The sequence below is a fragment of the Nematolebias whitei genome, chromosome 11 (assembly GCF_014905685.2).
Source record: "Nematolebias whitei isolate Nwh7 chromosome 11, NemWhi1, whole genome shotgun sequence".
Lineage (NCBI taxonomy): Eukaryota > Metazoa > Chordata > Actinopteri > Cyprinodontiformes > Rivulidae > Nematolebias > Nematolebias whitei.
The window spans coordinates 927,676-943,445 of NC_056508.1; the positions used below are offsets into that span (position 1 = coordinate 927,676).

A 15,770-nucleotide genomic window follows, 5' to 3' on the forward strand; every position below is an offset into this window, starting at 1 on the left:
ATACATACATATATACATACATATATACTTTTGTAAATGACTCTTCGAGGCTTAATGTGATTTATCTGTATAGATAAATGTTGACTGAAAAACATATATATGTATATGTACATGTGTATATGTATGTATGTGTGTGTGTGTGTGTGTGTGCGTGTATTGTGCAGTTACACTTCAATAAGTGTTCCATCCGCTGCCGCCTTCTATTTATATATTTAATCCTTGTGAGCTGGATAACTTGAAAAATGAGCAACGTGCTTCTGTTTTGCTGTATGACTGAATCTAGACGTAAAACAGGTTCAATATAAAAATCCAAGATGGACGCCACTGTAATGAACTATATCTGTCTCTGATATTATTCATAATTTAAACGGATTCTTTCATTTTTCTGGACTGGGTAATATCGTGTTTTGAATATTGAATGTGGACGGAAACGTGTTTTTATCTTTGACTCACCAACAACAGTGGGTCATTTATTTAAAAACGATTTAAACACATCACACATTTACAATAATTGGCAGATTGATTACAATAACACATTTAATTAATGAGCTTTACAATGAGAACCATACGGCCATGGTATCTCACCTGCAACTAATTACAACAGACATTTCTGAAAATATCTGGATGATTTACTGGCAGATAGAAGAGTTTAAAGATGGGAAAGGAGGTTTAAATGGAGAGAGATGGGTGAGGGAATATGTCTATTATAACCAGAACGACACGCTCCTTTGGACCCAGCTTAACCCACGGTACACTTCGCAGTTGAAGATCGACTCTTTACCTTTCTGAAGATATTTCAGTTCCGGCATAAAGTTCCACTTCAAACCACCTTTCAGCGTCTCCGTAAGAATAGCAGAGACCTCAGGAGTCGTGAGATCATCACTGAACAGACTTCCTCATTGTTCAGAGCTTCCGTCGGATAGAGCCACACCGAGACGTCGTGGCATCGACAGACTCTCGTCACTCCATTAGAAACTTCTCTGGAACTTGTTCTGCGTAGTTCCCGTTGTTCTGCTTGGAACTAGGAAGTGTCGACCCTTTTAAAGAGGTCACTTCCGGTTCCTTTGAGACCTTCCTGATTGGTTGAAAGAACCAACAGGGGTGTGGTCTTAGTGACGTAAGAGGGTCATTAAAAGTCAGAAAAACAATGCGATGTTTAGGAACAGATAGAAAGATGTTTTAAGAACAGACAGAAAGATGTTTTGAAGAACAGAGACATTTAGGCACCATTCTTCCCTCTATCTGTCTGAGAGAGATAAACATGACATTTCATTCCAATAAACATGTTTTTGACCGTTCCTTCACTTTTGACCGACTTACTCCTTCTCATTTCAGACAGAAAATCAAAAATGTATCATTACTCTTGTAACAGACATTTACTTGATTTCTACTTTGAATGAGGATTAAAAATCATTAATACTGTTTCACAGTTGATTTAAAGTGAGTAGTTCACTTCAACATTTAAAATGGTTTGAACTAAACACACTTTTGATTATCAAGATATTGTAAAATAGTAATGATAATAAAAAAGAGAGTGTTCTTTCAATTGATCAGTGCAGGATACAATTAGAAAGTCTCTGGATGAACTTAATTTGTGTTTCTGGACTCAAATCAATGAAATAACAGTTCTTGTCCCAGGAAGGCCCTCAGGGCCAGATTTTGACCTGAGGCTTAGTTCACTACACCACCATATAATATATGTAAACCGACCATTTCTATCATTTGAGAAAAGTGTGCTTTCTAGTTTTTATATTGTCCAAAAGTACAGTTGATGATTTGGGTGGCTCGTGGAGTGGATGAAGATTAATCTGTGGTGGTCAAGGGGGACCGATGGCCACCCCCTGGCTCCGCTGTTGTGCCTCGTTGTAGATCAAATTGCTCTCTCCACTTGCAAGGATCTGCCACTCTGTTCTGACTCAGACTAGCAAAAAAAACTACCTCTGTTCTTCTACACAGTGTAACTCCTACCGACTTGAATATCTTGCACTAACAACAACAACTTGCATCCACCGTTAATTTCAGTTCAGGAACACTGGAAAAAAATCATCTCATAAACTACAAACTTTCACTTTTTAAAGTTCTCAGTGAAGGGGGGGGCATCAGCCTACGTTTGGTATTATTTCTTTTATTGGAGGAAAAAGTACTAAGAATGATGAACAAAGAAATCATTAAAGAAACTTGCATGAAGAGCATGAGGGGATGCACACCTCCATGACACCTCGCCCCAAAATTTGCTCAACTTTTCCTCAACTCAGACAGTTTATTGACAGGCTCAAATTCAGTTTTCTCTGCAAAATGTCACATACTACCATGTGAACTTGGCATTAAATCTGTTCTGTTTGTGTTATGAGTGTGGGTGTACCCAGATGAAAGGAAAAGTGAGCAGGGACCAGAACTCAGATGTAATTTATAGTGTTTATTTACAACATTATAATTTGGGCAAACGTCAGAAGATGGGACTGGAAACCTGGAGGGCAGAGGAGAGGGTTAGTTGTCTGGCAGCAGCAGGTGGTAGTACTTGCAGCTGTAGTCCTTATGGTAAAGGTTGGGGTCAGGACAGGGGGAGCTGACCCAACGGTTTCCAAGGCAAGGCAAGGAAGAAATGCGTCAGAGATGGGATCCCAAAGGGAAACATGCTACTGGTTGGAAGACGTAGAGCAGCTGAGGAGACACAGGAGGGTTCAAGGCACACAGACTTTCTTGCAGGACATGAGGATGTCAGGGTTAGACTCTGAGAACGTGGAGAAAACACAGTTGATAAAATCTAAAAAAGTTAAATCTGGTCCTCTGGACATTCAAAAAACAAAACAAAGCAAATCAACAAAAAAATGTAGAAACGTTTCGTCTCTCATCCGAGAGACTTCCTCAGTCTGAGGTGCTGTATTCAGCTCAGTCTCTTAAACAGCACCTTCTCAGAGTGGATCAACCAGTTTGCTGCTGACAACCAGAACCAGCTGATCACATGCTCAAGAAGGACCATCAGCCTAACAATGGATCATTAGCACCTGATGGCTGTTTACTGTTCACAGAGGGCTGAGTGATACTAGCAATCACAGCATTGTAAGAGGTAGTATCACTCAGCCCTCTGTGAACAGTAAACAGCCATGAGGTGATAATGATCCATTGTTAGGCTGATGGTCCTTCTTGACCATGTGATCAGCTGGTTTTGGTTGTCAGCAGCAAACTGGTTGATCCACTCTGAGAAGGTGCTATTTAAGAGACTGAGCTGAAAACAGCGCCTCAGACTGAAGAAGTCTCTCGGATGAGAGACGAAACGTTTCTATATTTTTTTGTTGATTTGCTTTGTTTTGTTTGTTTTTTGAATGTCCAGAGGACCAGATTTAACTTTTTTAGATTTTTCTACCTGGATTATTGAGCATGCATCAGGACAGTTGATAATACTTAGTTTTACTCACAAAGGTACTGGCTAGAACAAAAGTATGGTTGGTAGGTAATGTCCCAGCATCCACTGAATGCTGTCTGCAGCCTTTTATACTCCTCCTGCTTGCAGCTCTGATCTGCAGGTGCTGTTCAATCGAGTGTCGGGTGGTGGGAGAAAGAAGGCAGGGCAGAACTCCTACAGTTTTATGATATATAAATGTGCCGTAGAGATTACTCATACTGTACTACCAGTCTCAAGTTTTAATTGGTTTCATACTTATTCTCATTGTATCTGTTTGGAAGAAAAGTTGATGAGAATATGTAAAAGTTTTTGTCTGTATTTTTCAGGAATATGAACATTTGGCAGCACTTCTGGATGGAGCCAGATTACCTTTGGTAACGAAGGTACAAAATTTTTCTTCAACTGACTCTCTGATCCCTTTGGTGGAAGGTGCAGAGAGACACGCTGAGTACCTGAACATTTTAGCCATGAATTTGTCCAGGTAGGAATCTAAATCGTGTGATAAGTCTGAAGCAGACAAACATGTCATGGTTGAATGAAGACAAGTTACAGGAAGTTAACCTATGATGTGCTGGAAATGCAGTTTGGTTTCAGAAACCAGGAAGGAGGGAACAGTGAACGTAACAAAAGCGTACAGCAACATTATTGACAACATCAACAAAGCCGAGGAGGCGTCCAACATGGCTGACGGAGCTGCTAATGACACACTGGAGGTACAGGACAATTTTCTTCTACCGTCTGTATGAATTGTCACGTAAAGATAAGATAGAAATTTATTGATCCCACAGGAAATTGTTGTTTCAGAGTTTCAGGACAAAGGAACATACACAAGAATCACAAGATATAAAACTAACAGAATATAAAAATACTACCCACATTAAGTTCTAAACAGGTCACATGCAGACAGAAACATTAAAGTGTTTATTGTGCAGAAAGGGGGAGGAGTTAAAAGTTTTGAAGGACTTCCTGTGTTGTTCTGTGGAGCACCTCGATGGTCTCAGTCTACGACTGAAGGTGCTGCAGGAAGAGTCCAGGGTGTCATGCAGGGGGGGTGACATGTTGTTCGGGATCTGGAGCAGGTTCCTCAGCATCCTCTGCTCAGACACCTCTGTCAGAGACTGCAGCTCCACTCCCAGACCTGAACCAGCTCTCTTCATGAGTTTATCAAGTCTGTTGGCATCAGCTTTCTTCACCCTGCTGCCCCAACACACCACAGCATAGAAGAAGACGCTGGAGACCACCGAGTGGTAAAACATCTGCAGCATGGTCCTGCAGATGTTAAAGGACCTGAGTCTCCTCAGAAGAAAAAGGTGGCTCTGCCCTTTCTTGTAGAGGGTGTTGGTGTTAGCTGTCCAGTTTATTGTCCAGGTGGACCTCCAGGTACTTGTAGCAGTCCACTGTGTCCACCTTGGTACCCTTGATGTTGATAGGGTTGGGGGGGCTGATCTTCTTCCTGTAGTCCACCTGTAGCCCTTTAGTTGTTCCAGTGTTGAGCTGCAGGTGGTTCTGTCCACACCATTCCACAAAGCTGTCCTCCACACCTTTTTATTCTGCTTTCTGGTCACCAGTGATGCAGCCCACAATGGTAAACTTACCGCTACTTACTTACCTGGTATGTACTTGTACTTACAACACCTGGTACTTACTTGGTATGTACCATATACTTTCAATGTATGTACCTGGTACATACAACATACTTGTCTTGTACTCACAGGGTACTCATCTGGGCACAAAAGGTACTTACTTGGTTCTTATCTGGTATGTACATTGTATGTACCTGGTATTGACTCAGCACTTCCAGGTACATACCTGTTACATATAGGGTACCTGATTCTCATTCTTCTCACTGGGTACATACCTGATGCTTACAGAACAACTGTTAATTCAGTGGAAATGTTTTAAGAAAATTTCAGTTAAATTCATAAAAATATATGTTGACTACAAATATTGATGTTACTGTACAGTCGACTGCAGGCAGCCCTAGTTATAAAGACTCCCCTCAAACTAGTCTTCAGCAACTATTAGAGGATGGCTGGATCACAGCAAGTTTGATGGAAGACAATCTTGATGCTACACTCTTAGTGCTGTAGCGGGAAGGGTTAATAATGATTAAAAATTCATTATGAATTTTATTTTGAAGGGGCACCACTCTCAGCTCTGAGAGAAAAGCTGAAGGTCTGAAAATCAATTCAGATGTTCTTGTTTAATTACCTCGAATTACCCTTTTTACACCGTGAGTCCTTTTATATGAAGGATTCAGATGTCATAAGTAAAACACACACGCTTTAATACAATTTTGGGATGTTTATTTGAATATATGAGATAAAACAACTGTTGGAAATTATTTCTGACATTTAAATGAAGGCTTTGTTCACAACTGGAGTTTTATGGAAATTAACGTGAGCGTAAAAATTGCTTGTTAGCAGGAATTAACAGATAAATGAAATTATTCTGTGTGCTTAACCAAACCAGAACAAGATGCAATGTAGAACAATTTTGAAATTTCAGCAGGGCAGATTAATCATGCAAACTTAACTAAAAGAAAGACGTTTTATCGTTCAATAGTTAAAATTTGGTCTGAAATTTAAGGAAAAATAATTACTGAACTGAGTTAATACTAATTTGGTTAAAATCTAAATTCTTGGACACCAGAGTCAACCTTGAGAGTATCAGATCAGCTGTTCCTACCAGGAGTCGTCTTTGAAGGCCGCCTGAAGATACCAGATGTAGGACTCTTTCTGCTCAGATGATCTCTGATGTAAAGGTGGAAATTCCTTCACATCCCTGACATCAAGGCGATAAGTTTAGTCACTGGCTCTAATGGTCAACCGGAGCGTCTCCTGGAGTTCTGGACAGCTGTAGTTAACTCTTTGATGACAACTGCAGGTGTCTGGAGCGCTGAAGAGGATTCTATCAAACTTTGCTAAAGTTGAAGCTCATTTTCTTCTTGATTTTTTTTTTTTGTTTTTTGTAGGTTGTCTTAAAAGCTTATTCCTTCTCCTCCTGTCTTCTCTCGTTCAACTTCTGCTCTTTTACTTCTGCTCTTTTACTTCCAAAATTCATCTTCTATTCATCTCATCTTCTCCTTTTGAGAGGTCTTCCTCTCTTGTAAACCACTGACCACACCTCTGATTTGAAAGAGGTGGTCGATTTGAACCAATCAAAATGGAAGGGCTGAACTTTTATCCACTCAGTATTACTTTAATCTGCTCTGTTGAAAAAGTCATCAAATAAAATCATTTAAGACACTTATCAACTTTAAATCAGGTTAAAACCAATACAAACACTGTTAAGCAGAAAACAAGTTAGTAAACTTTTGGGCTACACAGGTTCTTGTCAGCTGCAGGAGGAACACAAGGCAAGTTATTTAGTTATTCCCAGTAAATAATTCTTTCATTACAGAAAAACAGTATTAATTCTTCTAGAATGTGAATAAAAAGTCTGTCCGTTTTCTGCATGCAGGAAGAGGACCCAAGTGTCAAAGCTGGAATTCCTTTGAACAGAGTTAGAGATGCTGAAAACAAACTTTAAACTGTCCCAGGGTCTGAAACGGGGGTGGAATGTCTCAGTTGTTCAAGGGAGAGGAGTTTCCTTTTTTCCTTTTTCACAACCATCTTTACAGAATGAACTACTCGGTTACCAGAAATAAAAGTATGTTATAAAATGACATTCAGGGACGCAGGTATATCTCTACAGTGCTCCCAAAATTATTTTTTCTGTTATTTTACATGTCCCAGAGATGCTGTCCTGCAACTTCACTGTGCTTTTTACATTTATATGATAATACTGTCATGACTGCACAATTCTCTGACTGTGTCAACATGCAGCTACATTTTGGAAGATCACAATATGCTAGGTGAGGGCTATTCAAGGATATTCAACTGGCAGCGTGACTTCAGTCCAGCCCACCAATGAGTTGTTTTTTTTTACTTGAGAACTTTAACGTTTTTGAAATGACAAGAGATAATCCTCAGTATGCCTGCCACTGACTTCATTTAATTCAGGTCAATTCAGTTTATTTATATAATACAAATTCACAACAAAGTTGTCTCAGGGACTTTACAGGAACATTCACATACATAGAAAAGCCAGTTAGTAAAGTTCTCTATCTAAGGAATCCAGCAGACAAGATGAATCTTGTCTTCGTTGCAGTCTCCCATCCTGAGCAAGCACAGTGGAGACAGTGGAAAGAAAAACTCCCTTTTAAAAGGAAGAAACCTCCAGCAGAACCAGCTCAGGACAAGAGACCATCTGCTTTGACCGGCTGGTTGAGAGGACAGGAAGGAGAGACAGACGAACACAGAATGGTAGGTCCAGGTATAGGTCCAGGTCCAGATGTAGGTCCAGGTCCAGATATAGGTCCAGGTGTATCTGAAAGACAAAAAAACACATGTTAAGGATATAAAAAATAATTACAAATACAAAACAGGTTGAGCAGAGTAAGTAAAGACAGTAGCAGAGTGAAAATTATGGTCAGTTTGTCCTCCAGCAGTCTAAGCCTATAGCAGCATAACTAAGGGACAGCTCAGGAAACCCAAGCCGACCCTAACTATAGGATTTATGAAAAAGGAAAGTGTTCAGCCTAGTTTTAAAACTGGACAATGTGTCAGCCTCACGGACAGAGATTGGAAGTTGGTTCCACAAGAGAGGAGCCTGAGAACTGAAAGATCTGCCTCCCACTCTGTTTTTGTAAATTCTAGGAACCACAAGTAAACCTGCAGTCTGAGAGCGAAGTGCTCTGTTAGGAAAATATGGAACAATAAGATCTGTAATATAAGATGGAGCTAGGTTGTTGAGAGCTTTGTAGGTTAGAAAATAACATTTTGAATTCTATTCTGGATTTGACATGGAGCCAATGGAGAAACACTAAAATTGGAGAGATATGATCTCTCCTACTAACTCTTATTAAAACTCTGTCAGCAGCATTTTGGATCAACTGAACTATTTAAAGAACTTTGTCGACACCCAGATAATAAACTATTGCCATAGTCCAGCCTAGATGCATGAACCAGTTTTTCTGCATCATTTTTGGATAAGATGTTTCTAATCTTAGTGATATTACGCAGGTGGAGGAAAGCGGTTTTGGTAAAATTTTTAATATGGAGGTCAAAAGACATGTCCTGATAAAAAATAACAGAGGTTTTTAACATTAGAGCTGGAGGACAGATTAATGCCATCCAGAGAATTGAAAGACTGAAACATTCATTCCTAAGGTGCTCAGGTCCAAAAACTAAAACCTCAGTCTTGTCTGTTCAACAGGAGAAAATTAAGGGTCATCAGGTTTTTATGTCTTTAAGACATGCTTGTAGTCTAAGTAGCTGATTGGATTCATTGGGTTTCATGGACAAATATAACTGTGTGTCATCAGCATAACAATGAAAATTTATCCCATGCTATTTAATAACTTTACCTAATGGAAACATATATTATAAATGGTAAATGGTAAATGGACTGTACTTATACAGCACCTTTCTATTTTATCCAGATACTCAAAGCTCTTTACAACAATCTGTGCCTCATTTACCCATTCATACAGCTCTATACTAGATCTCTACAAAGGTAATTGAACAAATCATTCTAAAGAGACTAATCAGAGCTTTATCACATTCATACACTGATGGACACACATCAGAGTCTATGAGGGGTTCAGTGTCTTGGCCAGGGACACTTCGGCATATGACTGTTGGTGGATTCGAACCCCCAACTCTTACATTGGAGGATGACTGCTCTAACCACTCAGCCAAGAGTAAAGTGCCAAGCACTGAACCTTGTGGAACTCCATGACTAACGTTGGTGTATGAAGATTTATTATTTACATTTACAAACTGGAATCTATCAGATAGATATGATTTAAACCACTTTAGAGCTGTTCCTGTAATCCCAACATCATATTCAAGCCTCTGTAGTAAAATATTGTGATCAACTGTATCAAATGCAGCACTGAGGTCTAACAGGACCAGTAGAGACACAAGTCCATTGTCTGAGGCCATGAGAATATCATTAGTTACTTTTTACTACTGTTTCTGTGCTGGGCAGCATGGTGATGCAACTGGTAGAGCTGCTTCCTCTCAGCGAGCAGGTCCCTGGTTCAAATCCCAGTTCGGGGGCCTATCAGAATCAGAATAAACTTTATTGGCATTGCACCGAGATGCAACGCAAATATGTACGTACAGTCGTCCGAAGATGTGCGGAGTGCACGAAGCTGCGGCTAAAATAACCAGCGAGGCCTCTTATTCTTATTCAGAATAATATTTTGCTTCGATAAGAAAAGGAAAGAAAACATGAGGAGAGACGGTATAAAAAAAAAGATCTCTCACACCGTGTCCTAGACAGGGCACGATTTGAGGCATCAAAAAAAAACTCCCACAGCAAAGCAACATAAACAGATGTTATACATGAACATATAGGCCGTGAAGATGTTGAATTTTTAAGGGAAAGTCGTAGCATAGTCCAGAGCCCCCCCTCAGCCATTGTCCAGATAAGAGGTGACGTTCATCTTCAGCTCAGTTGAGGTTCTGTCACATGTCCACGTCCTTGGGGAAGGGAGGGGTGAGGAAACAGTCAAAGCATCTTTGTTGTTTTCTGAACATTCCAGGAGGAGTTGAGATAAGTCCGGCATCAAGGCCACAGTTTGGGTCAGACAGAACTCGTAATTGTTGTTTCTGCCTTTAAAGTCTCGCTGGTACATATTCTCTGATGGAAACTCCAAAACAGCCGAATTGATCCTTTACTCCAAAAGTCGAGCTCACAGCTTCTCCAGATTATTCCACCATTCATGAGTGCTGCCAGGGAGATCACAGTCCTGATAACAGCTGCTCCAATTCCCTGTCACAGCTCCACATTCAGTCCGAGCACTGTCGAGCTTCAACACCTCCACACAAATTTGTAGACAACCAGATTCCACCAACCAAACAGTAGAATCTAGTTGTTATCATGAATCCAATTTGTCCTTAAGAGTTCAGAGTGTCCTCCTTACCCTGACTCCTGTTGGGAGAAGTTGATCGATTTTGTTGAGAGACCAGCTGATCCTTCCAATTAAGAGGTATGCAGGAAAAAAAGAGGCTTTTTAAGGTTCACAGGACAAAAGAGCGCAGCAGGGAAGCGGGTGGGGGGGCAGAGAGGGAAAACACGTCTGGTTTCACCGTAGAGTAGCAAGAAAAAAAAGAAAAAACTTTCTATGTGGAGTTTGCATGTTCTCTCCGTGTATGCGTGGGTTTTCTCCGGGTGCTCCAGTTTCCTCCTACAGAACATAAAACATGCATGTTAGACTCATTGTAACTCTAAATTGTCCCTAGGTGAGAGAGAGAGAGAGAGAGTGTGAATGGTTGTTTGTCTCGTTTGTCTCTGTGTCCCTGTGATGGACTGGAGACCTGTCCAAGGTGTACCCTGCCCCTCACACAGTGATTGCTGGACATGGGCAGCGGTGACCCCCGTGACCCAAAATGGAAGAAGCAGGTAAAATATAATGGATGGATGGATGGATGTTTCTGTGCTATGATGAGCTCTAAACCCTGACTGAAACTCTTCAAACAGATTATTTCTTTGTAGATGTTCACGCAACTGACCTGCAACTAGAATTTTTGAGATGAAAGTTAGATTAGATATAGATCTATAGTTGGCCAGAATTTCTGAATCAAGGTTAGAATTCTTAAATAAAGGTTTAATTACAGCAACCTTTAAGCGCTGTGGTACATAACCATCCATTAAAGACTAATTAAGTAGATCCAAAATGTGGACATTAATTAGTGGGAATACCTCTTTAAACAGTCTGGTTGGGATGGGATCTATTCAGTTTCAATTCATTTTATTTATATAGCACCAATTCACAACAAAGTTGTCTCAGGGCACTTTACAGAAACATTCTGTATGTATAGAAAAGCCAGTTACCGGTAGTAAAGTTCTCCAAGGAAGGAAGCTGTCTATAGAATTCATCAGAAAGTCAGAGTCAGAGAGGGTGATTATTGCAGGAAGAGGAGATATATGGATGCAGTTAGAGAGGACATGGAAGTAGTTGGAATGTCGACAGAAGATGCAAAAAACAGAGTGAGGTGGAGGAGGATGACTTGCTTTGGAGACCCCTGAAGAGGGAAAAGCCGAAAGAAGAAGAAGGAGGAGGAGATGTTTAATAAGTGGTGTAATGTAAAATTTACACTCTTACATACAGAATTTCACTGTGAGTTCTTGCCCTGTGCTGATCTGCAGCATGAAAACATCCACTGCAGTAACTATTTTAAGTTATTAGTAGCTTAGATTTTTTTCCCCGTCTTGTTCGCCTTAATGTTGGTCGATAAGGCAAAAATGCCTCAGATAACACAGTGAGCTTCACTGGGCGGCTGTGGCTGAGTGGTTAGAACAGTCGTCCTTCAATGCAAGAGTTTGGGGTTCGAATCCACCAGCAGTCACATGCCTAAGTGTCCCTGGGCAAGACGTTGAACCCCACATTGCCTCTGATGTGTGTCCCATCGGTGTATGAATGTGATAAAGCTCTGATTACTCTTTGTACAGATCTAGTAGAGTGCTGTATGGGTGAGTAAAATGAGGACACAGATTGTAATGTAAAGCGCTTTGAGTATGTTGAACAGATAGAAAGGCGCTGTACAAGTACAGTCCATTTACCTCCACCATTACAGCCATGTTGTTTGTTAGTTTGTCCAAGGTTAGCTCACCCTGGGTTACATTTCCTCGTGGGCGAAGCAATCATACCATTCACATAAAATATTGTATAATGTTCTTGTAGAAACAATTCCTGAATGTTGTTAATACTGTGTTAATGTTACATGTTTGTTTCTTTACCCTACAACTGGGTAAGGTTGCAATAGACCTAGCCCATTACTGGAGTTTTAATTAGGTATTTTAAGCTACTAATAAACACAATGGATGATGATCATATTGCTTTACGCTAGGCCAATGGTAAGAAAGAGTGATTATTATTGTTTCATATTAGCTAGTGATTTTTTCCCCTAAAACTTAACTTGGGCTTCATTGTGTTTCTTAGACTGTGACTAAGATGTGTGAGAGAAGTGCAGTGTGCTCTATTCACACAAGGAGAGCTGTTGGTCAGACAGGTTTTGTGCCATTAACTCTAAAATAGTTATTGAATCAAGTGTTTACAGTGCTTTAAAGCCTTCCTACGTGATGTGGCAAGCAGATTAAACTATTTCTTGACAGATATTGAATTATCAGGGAGACTCTCTCAAGAGTTTGCTGGCCCAGTTTAACCCAGTCAGAACTGGGTCATAATTTCATTATAATCCCGTCTCTGAGCAGATCAAAACATAAGACCAGTCTAAATAGGAAATATCTTAACAACTCCCCCTGGGCGGGGGTCCCCGAAGGGGTTCCTCCGCATAAAAACTCCCAGTTCAATACCTCCGGATAAGCAAGCAATTAATCACTTTCCTCTGGTTGGATGTGAACTACTCCTTATATGTTGGCGGGAGATGCCTACAGGCTACAGCGGGTGTGACCTGCCAGCCTCAGGTCAAATAAGATGTCAGAGCTGACGGCTAACGTGTGACCTGCCAGCCCTCAGGCCGCCTGACCCAGCATCTGGACATCTGCCTAGGACTTCAGCCTCTCCCTGGTGTGGTGCCATAACATAATGGAAGTTTCTAACATTGGTCTAAGTCAGTTCTCTAAATATGATTTAATAGTTGCAGGAGGCGTCCTAATGCAAGAAAAGCGTTCTTATCTAATATGTTAATCAGTTCTGTAGACCCTGAACTTCTCTTTTTGACTCCAAGGGCAGGCCTGGTCCATTCTGTCCATCTGAAAAAGAAAAAAGAACAATCTCTGTGCCCCCTTCCCTTTTTCAATCGTGCCGTCCCATTTTATTTGCACAGAGCGCTGCCGGTATTTTTAGCCTGTCACAGCTGAAAATGTGTTTGTGTGAATAAAAATCTAATTTAAACATTTAACATGTTTTAACGTGCATATCGTATGTAAATAACAGAACCTCCCAACTCCCCCTGGTGATCTAATAAAAATATTCCCAATTAATCAACAAATCAATTTACCCATTCCACCCTTTAATTTAATATCAATCTTGATTGAAAAGTGTCATAAGTTCACCCCCTGGAAAATCTATAGTATAAAAACCCATTTTATGTATTTATCAAAATCCTCTCCAATGGCCCAGCCGTAAAAATTTGTTATTTCATAGAAAACAATGTCAAAGATTAAGTTTATCATCGCAATTGCACCATCTAGTGGTGCTATCTCATCATGATCAGCCCTTAAATTTGCAAAGACACATTAAAATTTAATTTTTTACCCATGTCTGCACACATCAAATAGTCATTAAATAAACAAATCATCAAGTAATAATTAAAAGTTAATATTTAGATAAGCACCATGCAAAAGTATCTTGTTCAACCATGTTAATTTTAAGAAAAAAATCATCACAACGCTTCATAATACTGTTAATAAACTGTAAACGTTAATATTAAACACATCCCATAATTAGTCAGTCCATCAATCATCTCATCTCTCAAAGTAGTTGGAGAAGACCTGTCACCCAATTAATGTTGAGTTCAACATTCAAATCAACCACAAGTCTAAAGTACACATCTGTACTTAATTGTTAAAAATTTACCCACAACTTAGCTTCACAAATAATCACATCATTAATTGATTAGCATTGAAAATACAACCTATAAATATCTGTAATGTTAAAACCGTGTTTTATAATCATTTCAGTACATGTAAAAATCCAAAAACTCTAGTCTGTCAATCATTTATTAACTCATAGCTTAATAAAATCAGTAAGTTCACTGTGTCTCAGTGTTTAATTGGTTAAAGATATATTTTAAAGACGCTCCTCCCTCTATTTTTAAAATTAAAATCAGAAAATAGAAAACCCTTCACTGTGCTGGTAACGTTAATTAGATGTTAATAATGATAAGTGATGTCAATAAACTGTCAGCCAGATCAGTATGAACCTTAAAGAACCCTCAGTCATGATAAATGATAACACCCTCATTTGATGCGTGATGTTTTCAGCCCAGGGAGTAGAACCGGTGACTTTATCCTTCCTGGCACTCCACTCCACTCCCCCTCATCAGGGGCATTTCCTCGAACATCTGTCCGGCCTCCATCCTTCAAACCCCTGTCATTGGACTCGCAACCTCTCTGTCAGTGACTCGTTTGAAGCTGCTTTATCAGGAAAAAAGAACAAACATCTTTCTCCCACAATATCACAAAAACTCCCATCAGTCCATCTATCTAGATTTCTATAATTTTCATTATCAATATATAATTATCAATTATCATTCATTCTGGGTAAGTCAATGGTTCATACTCACCACTTCACCACTTGCTCAAGCCGAGATCGGATGCTTCCCCCCCTCCCTCTCCTCTTTGCTGCTCTGTCTGTCTGTGAAAGTGCTTCTGAGCCTCTCTTGCATCTTCCGAACCATAAATATGGACTTGTTTTGACCAGTTGGTCCCTCAACTCAATTTACAGCATTTCTTCGATGATGTGTCTATCTCTGCTGCCATCTGTGGATTCTAAGGACGCATATTTAATTGGATTCACGATAACTGGTTCCTGCTTTTTGGATTCAGCTGGTGCTGGTTTTTATCAACAATCAAGGAAGTCGTCAGCAGCAAATTTGGACCCGATCACGCTGCTTGCCTTTATGATGGTTTGGTTTCATGTCTCGAGTACCCGGACTCAAATGCTTTGGGCAGAATGGATCAGATCTTGGGGATTTTACTCAGACATGTTCCATCAGTGTGGCCATGTTAATTTGGACATTTCAGAACCGAGTGGACCAACACAGACTGAAGGTTGATGTCATTAAGTTCTGCCTGTCCCCAAAACAATTGTGTGTTTATCTAAATTTTGGTCGCCTTGGTGTCCTTGAAGAACATCTTATCTAAAGTCGCCTGGAGAACATGGGATCTGACGCTCACCACCCCCTCCCTGAGGAATTTCCAACTGATAACCAGATGGAACCCCACTGAATAAACTTTATGTCATCATTTCAGGACTCTGGATTCTCATAGATGTTATCCTTGGCCATTCCTCGACATCCCTCGAGAATGTTTATGGATCTCACTGGAGGACATTGACAGATTATTACATCTTTATCTGAACTCTTACAGTGCTCTCGAGAGCGTCTATGGTCATGCTCACTGCTCTCGTCGTCTCCCCCCTCTGCAGAATGTCTATGTCACTATGTGCTTGTTTGTACAAGGTGTTTTTAAATATCAGTTTTTCTTCTCAAGCAAGAAGAAAAAGTTTAATGGGAATTGTTTCGCCTCCAATTCCTACATGTGTCCAGTTTCACTACTTTTTGTCTGTCTGAACAGGTCTCACTTGTAAATGAGTCTTCTAGGGTCAATGTGACTTATCTGTCTAAAT

The 15,770-nt window shown here is 40.1% G+C and overlaps 1 protein-coding gene across 1 annotated transcript in view; it reads left to right on the plus strand.

Moving 5' to 3' along the window:
- LOC119416583 (laminin subunit alpha-5) overlaps window positions 1–15,770 on the plus strand; it is a 61,077-nt gene that overhangs the window by 3,851 nt on the left and 41,456 nt on the right. Inside the window, exons 4-5 of the mRNA XM_037683773.1 lie at window positions 3,730–3,884; window positions 3,987–4,116. Of these exons, the coding sequence (XP_037539701.1) occupies window positions 3,730–3,884; window positions 3,987–4,116 (285 nt within the window). The remainder of the gene's footprint in view (window positions 1–3,729; window positions 3,885–3,986; window positions 4,117–15,770) is intronic.